Genomic DNA, 12,209 nt, shown 5'->3' with positions numbered 1-12,209 from the left:
ATGCCAGATACAGAATGCAGAAGGTAAAATGGTTACAGATGAAGCAGTAGCAGACAGCTAAGTTAAAAATACAGACTACAAATCACATGGAGACTCTAGTCAAAGGAACGTCCTTCTCACAATTGGGATATGCACCTTCACTACAAAGACTGGTGCTATTCTCTGTGATTCTATATGCATAGTGAGAGATACACCAAATGAACTAGCAGTAGTAGTCTATGTAGGATTCTATGTTTTACAAATAAGTAAAAGCCACTTGTTCACAATTCGGAGAATGCAAACTAAAAAATACCCTCCGCCATTCTTCCTACTCTTCGCATTTAGTAAAGGAGGAAAATGTGGGTATTGAGGTTAACATTTGGGACTGAGCTGAAAAATAAAAACAATAAAGTATTTTTAAGGTAAGGGAAATAGATAAAAACATAAAAAGGCAGATTGAATTTAATGTTAATAGGAGTAGAGTATCATGGATAGGAACGAAAGACTCCCCCAATCAATGAGTGGGATTTAAATAAGCAGCAAAGGAGCTGAGAGCTCTAAAAGTGAAGATGCCCACACTTAAACATAACAGTCGATTATTTGCTAACTTCCAACAATCTCTTCCATGTGCATTCTAGTATTTAGATTGCAATTACAGTAGAAAGTTGTAGATTATGCTCTCCATATGTATTTAAGTATCCATTCCTTTTTAAGGAACAGACAACATAGAACATAATTTTCCCCTTTGATCAAACCTCAAAAATGGTATCATACTATTGGCATCAATAGCAAAATAGCATCAGCATAAATTGCTGCATGAACCACCCATTTTATTCACATTCCCACATCTAGACCTCAGCCCCAAGTTCACAAAGCTTCCTCAATCAAATATGTATTCTCATTTATACATAAATTCAACATTCACTTTATCCAAAGCACAATGTCAATACACAATCAGTATATCTACAATTTCTCCTCATTAAGAGAGCAAAGTATTAATATGTATCCCTCCTTAATATGTATCCCTCCTCCATATACTTGCTAAACTGTGATGAACAGAAAAGGACATGACATTTAGCCAAGGTTTTATGAAATTTCTAAATTTTGTCCTATATTTAAAGCCAAGAATTGTGTATGCTTTCATGCTTTATCAATTTATCCTGACTCATTCACAGATTTACCTGCAGGACAGGGGAAAAACAATGCCTCCTTGAAGATGTAACATCCCGTGAACCTGTGTGAATCCCAGGCCATGACCCCTCAAAATGGAGGAGGGACATCTAAAATGGAAGCGAGGATCTTCACTGGAATCACATGGAAGCCTTGCAGGACTACAACACCAGGTCCCATAATACCTACCCAGTCGGCTCTCCAGCACTTGGAGTATTTTATGCAGTTCTGGTTATCACATGAATAGGAAGGTTGTGGTTTCGATGGAGAGAGTGCAAAGGAGATTAACCAAAATATCACCTGAATTGGAAGTCTTTAGTTATGCAAAGAGATTGGAAAAGCTGGGCTGGTATTCTCAGAAGCAAAGGATGAAGGGTTGAAGGGTTACCAAATGGAACTATATAAAATTAGAAGACGCATAGATAGAGGTAGATAGTCAATCTTTTTTTTTCATCCACGGGGTGTTAAAAACAAGAAGGCATAAGTTGATGGTGAAAGGTAGAATTTTTTTAAGTGGATTTGAGTGATGTTTTCTTTTTACACAGGGAGTGGTTAATATCTAGAACTTACTGACAAGAGATGGTGGCATCAGATACAATCATTAAGTTTATGAGGCAGTTAGATATGTTCTTGAATAGGCAAGTCTTAGATAGATGTGAATCTAATGTAAATAGGATCAATGTAGAGCAAATAGGTTGGAAATGGTGGCCAAAGGACCCCTTACTGTGCCGTACAACTTTATGACTGATTTTATTTGAAGCTAATAATCTTTACATAGCCATTGTTTTCCTAATCTGTACATGGATAACATGAGAGCTGAATTTATATTAATATTGCAATGGTTGGGACAAGTCAATACATGCAAAATTGCATAAACAGATAATATTTAATTCAATCACGTTGGATTAAACTCCCAAAGCAAAATTGGCTACCAAATCTTTTTTTTTTTTAAATATGCAATGCTGCTTGATACTTGAAATCACGACTGTTCAACTTTCCTTCATAAATCCCAGCACTAGATCTTAAATGAAGACATCATAACTGGCTTAAAAACTACTGGAAAGAATGATCAAAAATAACATCTTTAAATTAGTTGAAAATTTTAGAAATGGTAAACAAGCCATTTGTACTTTAAGATCCTGGTTAAATTAACAAAACATTGGCACTTCTGCAACCATCAAAATTTCAATTGACAACAATTAATTAAAAAACAAATAATTGAGCATTACTTTCAGTTTAAGATTCAGACATTTTTTCTTACCTTCACTGTCTTTTTTGGCCATGTTACAATGGGGACCCCAGTGATAGCTAATTTCTGATCATCTTCAGCATGTTCCTCCAGTACAGTCTACATTCACAAAAGAAAAAATAATATTTTGTCATCAAACCACAATAAATTTGATTGATTTATATTGTCTGTAGTTAGGAAAACAACATTAAATGTAATTTCAAATTACATGTCTCTTGCAGTCTCTGTGACATCACTGGATTTCCTTTTTCCTACCTGGTTAAACAATGCCTCTATTCTGAAATAGAGCTTTGTTCTAAGCTTATAATCTTTAAAAGCCCCACAAGAAAGCTTTGCTTCTTGAATTTATTCCTCAATTTCAAGTGCCACAACATTGTCCATCATGCCTTCAATTACTAAGATGCTAAACTGTGGATTCTAACCAAACACCTATCCACATACTAGACTCTCATTTTGTCTGCTCTTGGAAACCTACCTAATCCGTCCCGGTGTCTTGTTAGTTTGATACTTCTTCTGTGAAGTGCCTCGGAATGTTATTTTGTTTCATAGAAGCAAGTGGTGTTGCTTTAAAAAAATAATTTAGTAAGCCATTGAAATAATTGCTTGGATGTGGCTTGGAAACAGTTTAGCTTTCATAATAGAGATATGTTTAACCTAGGCAGTTTCTTTAAAGATCAAATAGCCCCTCTCCTGCCCCATTTGGAAACTGTTTGGACCATGCAAGCCATTCTGTCTGCTTTCAACTGCTTACAGTTTAATTATGAATATGAATTATTCCTTTGACTTGGATCATCACTGAGGCAAGATTAATAACTGGACCCTGGCGCTTTGCTAGTGATATATAAACACTGCAGGCCATGTGGTCCTGACACACTATTGAATTGTTTCTTAAATAGGGAGAAATTTTTCTCTGATCAGTTTCTTCAATGCCAAGAAGTTGCGACCGTACTGTTGCAAGTCCAAATTTAAAAATAAACCTCCGACGAAGTTAAACTCAAAAGGTAAACACTACAAATAAGTAATGAACAAGCTGATGAAGAGAAAGCAAGAATACAAATGAGAAAGAATGCCCATGTGGTAGTTCGGGTCGAATTTCTTCTCTCCAGCGATGCTGCCTGTCCCGTTGAGTTAACCTAGCATTTTGCGTCTATCTTCAGGATAAGAAATATTATTGGTGTCCCAGGTTTCAGACGCTGGGAGTATTTCTAATTTACACAATTACCACAATTTGAATGCGAATGTAATTTGATTAGTTTTGCAAATTATTCCAAAGGTGGTATATGAGGTTTCTCTATATTGATAGATATGTAGAGTTAGAAAAGGAAGCAGAACAATAGTAATTAGATATGGATGAAACTAAAGCCATAATATGCAGGTCAAGGTATAATAGTCAAGACATTTCAATTATGAATGAAACGCAAAAGAGATTGAGAATTCTGTAGATTTAGTTCTGAGCAAGTCCAGCTCATGCAGAACAGCAATCACGAAACCCAACGTGATGGAGAACCACACAGTCAAACATTGGAATGTCAACTAGTTTAGACGACGATTAAACATTACTGCTAATTAGGCTGCATTTAAAAAATGCATAATGTTGCTATCAAAGAGAGGCATTCAAGTGTTGAAGACAGAGAAGAAAGAAATGCCAAAAAGCCACAATGTGCTAGAGTAATTCAGCAGGTCAGGCAGCATTTCTGGAGGGTATGGATAGGTGGCATTTCAGGCTGGGACTCCCTTCAGACACAAATAAGGGTCCTGACCCAAAAAGTCAGTCTGAAGAGGGGTACTGATCTGAAACATCACCTATCCATGTTCTACAGAGATGCTGCCTGACCCATTGAGTTACTCTTGCACTGTCTATTTTTGTAAACCAGCTTGTGCAGTTCCTTATATCCACAAGAAAGAAATGCAATCGGACTAATACAGCCACTCAACTTAAGAATAGAAACCTGCCTGAAAATTGGGTGAATAAATGGCAATAACTAACATAATATTTATCACAACTTCAAGATGCCACAAAGAATTTTACAGGCATTAAAGCACATTAATAATTATGATGATTATAATTTGATTAATGCAGCAGCCAACCTGCACACAGAACAGTCCCACAAACAGCAATGCAATGATGAGGTAATCTGTCCAGGCAGTGAAGCTGATTAAGAGGTATAAATTGACTAGGATACTCTAAGGACTACATTACATCATCTCAAAATAATGGAATTTGATTGTTTCATCTGCTTAAGAGCACTGACAAGACCCCAGTTTAATATCTCAGACAAAAATAAACGCTTCTTTTTGTGCAGTTGGTTCTTGGCATTGCAACAAAATATATGCCGTGGTCTTTGTGTAGAGTCTCCAGGGTGGAAATTAACCCACAACAGTCATTCTCAGGGGGTTACCAACAAAGCCAATGCTGACAAGGCTAGTCATACATTTCAAACGTTGACAAAATTGTGAAATGCACAAAGGTATAAAAAAAATCTCAATTGAAAAATAAAAACGGAATTAAGGTGCAATTTGAGGTTAGAAGATGGTACAGATGTAGGCTTGGATCTTTTTTCTTCACACATAGTTATCTAAACATCTATATTACTACAACTCTTTGTTTGTGCCGGCAACGTGTCACTCTGCTCTGCTTTTTCCTATCTTCTACCAAACACTACACTACAGCCTTCCCATTTTCACATATTCTACTCACATTTTTCCCGTCGAAGCGATAAACATCTTCCCGTCGCTTTCCGACCTATATTTCCGAAGTTATTCATGATTTCAAGTTTCTAAAAAAGCCAAAACCGCTTTCTCAGAAAGTGTCCAGTGATGATGTCACAATGCCTCTCACAGTGCACCAATCACAATGGGCTCTCAAGCTGCCTGCCAACTGCCACAATGACATCACAATGGGACGTTGCTAACGGTAACAATGGGCTCTCAAGCTGTCCAGACTCTGGCGCTGCTCTACGACCTGGGTAGGTCCTTTGGCAGGGAATGGGAGTGAGGGGAGGAGGATGAGGGAAATGAGGAGGAGGAGGGAGATGGGGTAGGGTCTCTACCCCCCTCCCTCTCTGCTCCTCTCCCTCTCTACCCCCTCCCTCTCTACGCCCTGTACTCTTCTCTCTCCCTCTCTACCGCCTCCCCCTCCCTCTCTACCCCCTCTCTCTACCCCCCCTCTCTACCCCCTTCCCTCTCCCCCCCCCCTTCCCCTCTACCCCTCCCTTCCCTCTCTACCCCTCCCTTCCCTCTCTACCCCCCCCCCTCCCTCACTACCCTCCCCCACTACCCTGCCCCCTCCCTCTCTACCCCTCCCCTCCCTCCCTCTCTAGGGAGTGGTCAGTATTGGGACCTATGGGTGAATGGTGGAATATTACATTCAGGGACCAGCCCTCCACTGTGACACAGTGCACCCCCCTCCCCCCGCATTGGGGGACGGGACCCAACGTGTCCCACTTGGTCTAGTGTAGTATAAAATTCCACATTCAGGAGTTGCGGGGGAAAATGCCCTTCAATTGCTTTGGAATGCCACAAATGAAATGCCTCGACAAGCAGTTGAGTTATCCAAGCGAGAATGAGTGGCTCTTAGTCACCACACCTTGTTATCGTTAAACATTAAAGTCATTTGCTTTTTACCCCCACATGTTGACAAGTATTAGCTTTGGGAACTTTTCAATTCAAAGATCAACCAGATAAGGATAAATATAAACTTTGTACATTTGTTCAAAATCTACTAATGTATTCAATTGTATATGATAATGTGCAGTTTCAGCCAACTGGTTAACATTACCATATTCACAAATGTAGTGGGGAATAAAAGGTTAACTGCATTATTACATTCTCCAGGGCTCATCACATGTTCTTTTCCAGATTCCAGTAAGCAACAGAGAGAACTGGCTCCTGGGAGTCTGAACGAATGAGTAACTGCCCTGCCCCACCACAGATTGAATACACTGGGTTGAGAGTATCTGCTTAATTCGTAACTTCAGAACTGTTAATCATTCACATGAACATGTTTATAAAAACTAAGCATCCATATTTCCAAGCGCAGAAAATTTATTTTGAAATTCCACCGCTGCAACGATAACAAAATAAAACTAAGCCATCACACTTGCTCGCCCATAAGGTTACACTAAATATTGTCAGCAATAAGGACTCATGGTGTCTTGTATTTCTAACCTCCTCTTTCACTCTCATACACCAATGCACAACCTGCACAACAAATGAATAAACTTTGAATCCCTGCATTTATCAAGAGTGAAGGGTATTGGAACCGACAATTCGCAAGAGGTAAAATCCAACTATACCCTACCTCTTTCACCCAAGTACCCACTTGCTTTTCCATTCCTCTGTTCACAATGGTCTAACGGATTTTCCTCACAGCCCTTTCTCCGTCTATACTGCAGTTGCTCATCTTTTGCATCTCAATTTAAATACTATTCAATACAGTTCTGCTTGTTGCATTATTGAAATATTTGTATAGTTTTGCCAATATTAGATTGACAATTAAACAAATGTACATTTCTACATTTAAAGAACAAGGCAGCAATTAAGTTAGTCAAATTTAGAGATTGCAGGTCAGATTATCATGTAAATGATAGTAATCTTACTCTGGTAATCCTGTTCCATATTTGAGGGGTGACTACAATTTGACTACAATCAGCATCACAGGCAAATCCAATCTAGTCTCAAATGAAGGCACAAGAGACTGCAGATGCTGGAATCTGGAGCAAAAACCCATCTGCCGAAGGAGCTCTGCAGGTCAGGGAGCATCTTTCGAGGCAAAGGGATGGCTGAGGTTTCAGGTTGAGACACTCCACCAGTCCTGATACAGGGTTCAGTCTGAAGAAGGGTCTCGACCCGAAACGTCACCTATTCCTTTTCTCCAGATATCCTGCCTGTCCCGATGACTTCCACCAGTTTTCTTTGTCTTTCTTCAGTACAAACTGGCATCTGCAGTTCTTTCCTACACATTTCTCCAGCAGTTTATTTGTTGCTCTAGTCTCCATAATCATTTCAAATGACCTGGGCAGGCAAACATTCCGGCAGAGGCCACTAGAGATCAACAAGAAACGGGAAGTACTATTGCACTATGGACAATCCACACACTGCCCCTATCCCAGAACTCTACCTCTGGAACATTGATGACTGCATCGGTGCTCCCTCCTGCACCCATGCAGAACTCACCGACATCATCAACTGCACGACTAATTTCCATCCTGCACTCAAATTCACTTGGATTATCTCCGACATCTCCCTACTGTTTCTGGATCTCACCGTCTCCATCACAGGAGACAGACTATTGACCGACATCTACTACAAACCTACTGGCTTCCATAGCTATCTAGACTACACTTCTTCCCATTCTGCTTCCTGTAAAGACTATCCCCATACTCCCAATTCCTCCTTCTACGCCGCATCTGAGCCCAGGATGAAGTTTGCCATGCTAGACCATCGGAGATGTCCTCATTATTTAGGAAATGGAGATTCCCCTCTTCCATTATAGATTAGGCTCTCACTAGGGTCTCCTCGATATCCCGCAGCTCCGCTCTTGCTCCCCCTCCCCCCATTTGCAACAAGGACAGAGTCCCAATTGTCCTCACCTTCCACTCCATCAGCCGTTGCATACAGCATATAATGCTCCAACACTTTTGCCACCTCCAACGGGATCCCACTACTGGCCACATCTTCCCATCTCCACCCCTTTCTGCTTTCCGCAGAGACCATTTCCTCCGCAACTCCCTTCCCACTCAACTCATCCCTTCCCACCCAAACCACCCCCTCCCCAGGTACTTTCCCCTGCAGTCGCAGGAGATGCAACACCTGTCCCTTTACCTCCACCCTCAACTCCATCCAAGTACCCCAACAGTCTTTTCAGGAGAGGCAGAGGTTCACTTGCACCTCCTCCAACGTCATCTATTGTATCCACTGTTCCAGGTGTCCACTTCCGTACATCGGCGAGACCAAGCGCAGGCTCGGCGATCATTTTGCTGAACACCTCCACTTAGTCCACCTTAACCTACCAGATCTCCTGGTTGCTCAACACTTTAACTCCCCCTCCCATTCCCAATCTGACCTTTCAGTCCAGGGCCTCCTCCATTGTCAGATTGAGGCCCAGCGCAAATTGGAGGAACAGCACCTTATATTTTGCTTGGTAGCTTACACCCTGGCGGTACGAACAATGACTTCTCTACCTTCAAATAGCCCTTGATTTCCCTCTCTCTCTCTCTCTCCATCTCCTCCCCCTTCCTAGTTCTCCCACCAGTCTTACTGTCTCCAACTACATTCAATCTCTGTCCCCTCCACTCCCCTGCATCTCGACCCATTCCTTCTCTCCAGAGATGCTGCCTGTCCCGCTGAGTTACTTCAGCATTTTGTGTCTACGGACAATTCCTCAACCTTTGTTTGGCAAATAATGCAAACAAAGAACAAAACCTATTTTGCCAGTACGTGTGTCTTCCTTTTATGACACTGCATCCAAGACAGGAGTGGCAATATGCGCTCAACTTCCTAGCAGAAGGCAGCCCTCTATATTAGATCATAGCTCATCCAACAGTAACATCAAGTTCATATTCCCACCAAATCTGGTAACACTTTACCTTCTGTTTATCAAGGACCCTTCCACCTCTTCACCTCAAACTTCTCCATTGTAAGTTGCATCTGACAAACTGACCAGGTTTCTGATCACTTTATCTCTCTGTGATTCAATACAGTTTGTTTTAAATTAATTGCACCTGTGTAAAGCACCTTGGGATGTGCTGCAATGTAAATGCTGCAAAGTAGAAACATAGAAAATAGGTGCAGGTGTAGGCCATTCGACCCTTCGAGCCAGCACCGCCATTCAATATGCTTATGGCTGATCATCCAAAATCAGTGGGGTGGGAGATTGCAACCTTCATGTGGTCCGCCCTGTTTCGACAAATGCAATCAACCGCCAAATAAATCTGCACAGTCAAATAAGATCAAATGGAACAAGTTGTCCTACAACTTTAGGCTGTGCACGCCATACGCAAGAAGATCCAAAATCAGTACCTCATTCCTGCTTTCTCCATTAATCCAAGATGATCTAGTTTTACAAGAACACAAGAGAGTAAAGGAGTCTCTTAAGCCTCATCCATTATTCAAAAAGATCACAACTGATTTTTACATCTTGCCCATTTTCCCAGCCCATCTTTGGATCCAAATAAATCCAACAATTTTGGTTTGCACCCAGCATACACAGCCGCTCAGATTAAGAATTGTAAAGGTTTACGTTACGATAATAAGATGTTCCTCATTTCAAAAATGAAGGAGCAACCCCTGGTCTCGAACTACACCCATTGGTTTTTGATTTCAGCTGGGGGGGGGGGGGGGGGGGGGGGGGACAGACTTTTAGAATGGCCCGTCATTCCCTCTCAAAAGAACATGCACATCTCAAGAAGTTCATCAATCATTCACTTAAATCCCAATTACTAATGTTCTCAAATGTAACAGCCTCATCTAAAGAATCAATCTCATGAATCTGTACCCCCATGACGCCGTGATGAAAACTGCATGCTTCTGCAAACCAAGTCTCAAAGTCTCCCTACAATTTCCAGCAAGATTTCCCGAATTTTGTACTCCAATCCCCTAGCAATAAAGACCAACATAATGTGTGTCTTCCAAATCTATTGCTGTCCATGCATTTCAAATCAACACACTAAGTGTCTCTATACAACAATACTTATTAACCTTCACTGATTCTTTCTACTTCACATTTTGTCGGGTTGTTTTCTATCTGCCACCTTCTTGCTCGCATGAATACCCTGAATTACGCAAGTATTTAACTTGAAGTCCAAATTTTGTCTAGTATCCAAATCCCTTCTGAAAATCCAGACATCTTGTCTCCATTTACTTATGCTGTTAATTACATTTCCTGAACATTCTATTCATTTTGCAAACTTCTATTTTAAATTATGTTTTAAAAGATCGACACTAAAGCCATCGCCATCTTTTAGATTAATGGCTGGTCAATCTTTCATTCTCAACCCCATTCACTGCCTTCTCGCCATAACCCCTAACGAGGTACAGTGAAAAGCTATTGTTTATGTGATACTCAGTCAAAAAGACAATACATGATTGCAATCAAGCTGTCCACAGATAAAGGATAAGGAGTACATTTACTCCAATTCAAGGTAGTTCAAAGGTCTCCAATGTGGTAGATGGGAGGTCAGAACCACACTTTAACTGACAAGAAGAGCATTCAGTTGCCTGACAACAGCTGGGAATAAACTGTCCTTGTCCAGCCATCTATTTCTAGACAGCACACACTTCTTTCTGGATTTGCGCGTTTTCCTTTCAGCTCAAGTCAATTTTGAGATCTGTCTATTCAAATCCAAGTGTATGTCAAATTATACTGAAGTAGAAATTACATGTATTAAAATTATGTATAAAAACACAATTTTAGACACAAATCTGATTTTGGATCAAGGAAAATACAGGACTATGTGTAAGTCAAAGCAACAACTCAGTTTTTGTATTCCTTAGATAGACAATAGATGCAGGAGTAGACCATTCGGCCCTTCGAGCCAGCACCGCCATTCAATGTGATCATGGCTGATCTTCCCCAATCAGTACCCCGTTCCTGCCTTCTCCCCATATCCCCTGACTCCGCTATCTTTAAGAGCTCTATCTAGCTCTCTCTTGAAAGTATCCAGAGAACCGGCCTCCACAGGCAGAGAATTCCACAGACTAACGACTCTCTGTGAAAAAGTGTTTCCTCGTCTCCGTTCTAAATGGCTTACCCCTTATTCTTAAACTAAATCATTTAATAACATTAATGAAAATTGAATTAAAATTCCAATTTCTTCCTCGGGTATCGTATTCAATTTAAGATCTTCACCAGTGCATTGATTGAAACTGACTGCCTGACTTTTAAAAATGATTTGTAATGGCCACATTTATTTTTCAGCTAGCATTCATTCCTTGGTTGAGCTTGGATATGGTTGCAATTTCTACCCTTCCAAAAAGCTGACAAAATCTTGCAGCTGGTTTTATTTGGTTGGGTGGAAGCCACTGCCTCAACTCTGTCCGAGCCATTTCTCGCATCATGGTTTTATGCAATTTTGTTTGGATGTTCAATACCCCTGTGCCTCTCCTGCTACAAATCTCAATTTGAATTATTCTTCAAAAAATTTAATGAGAATGTCTAGATTTATAAACTGTCTTATTGTGCCCACAGGATAAAAATTATATTCAACAACCGAAGAATTATTAAGAAGATGAGCACATGAGCAGCCAAAAGGCACATGGAAGATTTTTTGCTTTAAAATAATGATTTTTTTTAAACTCAATAACGAGGTGCTCCCTATTTTGTTTAGAACCATTTTTTTCTTTGTTGCCCGGGCAATTTGCTCACAATCTTTAAAACTATTTATTCCGAGCATTTATTTATTAACTGAAATAAATACTTTTGTTCCTCTCCAATTCAAATGAGAAGATTCAACCATGTTTTTGGGCAGCTTCCCTCCAAATGCTGTCAACGGAACACCGATTATTTTTAATATGTATTACTCCACCCAGGTCATGGAGAACCCATCTCCTTCAATTACTTCCTTTGCACCTCACACTTCTATGCCTCATCCTGAAATTCAGTAGCATTCAGGCTGCCACTCTACTATCAGTCTTTGAGATTTCCTCTCTACACCACCCCCTGTCACACCCAAGAGCTTTACATACTTTTGCTCACATAAACATCTTTATCACACTGCTTTGCGGCAGCTTGGTGACACAAATTAGCTGTTGTGTTTCCTCTGTTACAAAACTGATATCCAAGTCCTGTGGGACACCCTAAAAGGGAAGTTAA

At 40.5% G+C, this 12,209-nt stretch overlaps 1 protein-coding gene across 10 annotated transcripts in view; it reads right to left on the bottom strand.

Moving 5' to 3' along the window:
- The window catches only part of LOC129709402 (lysine-specific demethylase 2B), a 190,384-nt gene that overhangs the window by 73,170 nt on the left and 105,005 nt on the right, over window positions 1–12,209 (bottom strand). For all 10 annotated transcript variants that reach the window (XM_055655736.1, XM_055655741.1, XM_055655739.1 and 7 more), the window contains one exon: window positions 2,411–2,497. In XM_055655736.1, the coding sequence (XP_055511711.1) occupies window positions 2,411–2,497 (87 nt within the window). The remainder of the gene's footprint in view (window positions 1–2,410; window positions 2,498–12,209) is intronic.

This window comes from Leucoraja erinacea, chromosome 25, assembly GCF_028641065.1.
Source record: "Leucoraja erinacea ecotype New England chromosome 25, Leri_hhj_1, whole genome shotgun sequence".
Classification (NCBI taxonomy): Eukaryota; Metazoa; Chordata; class Chondrichthyes; order Rajiformes; family Rajidae; genus Leucoraja; species Leucoraja erinaceus.
The sequence above is the reverse complement of the archived record's forward strand: the minus strand, read 5'-3'. Positions and strand labels throughout refer to the sequence as shown.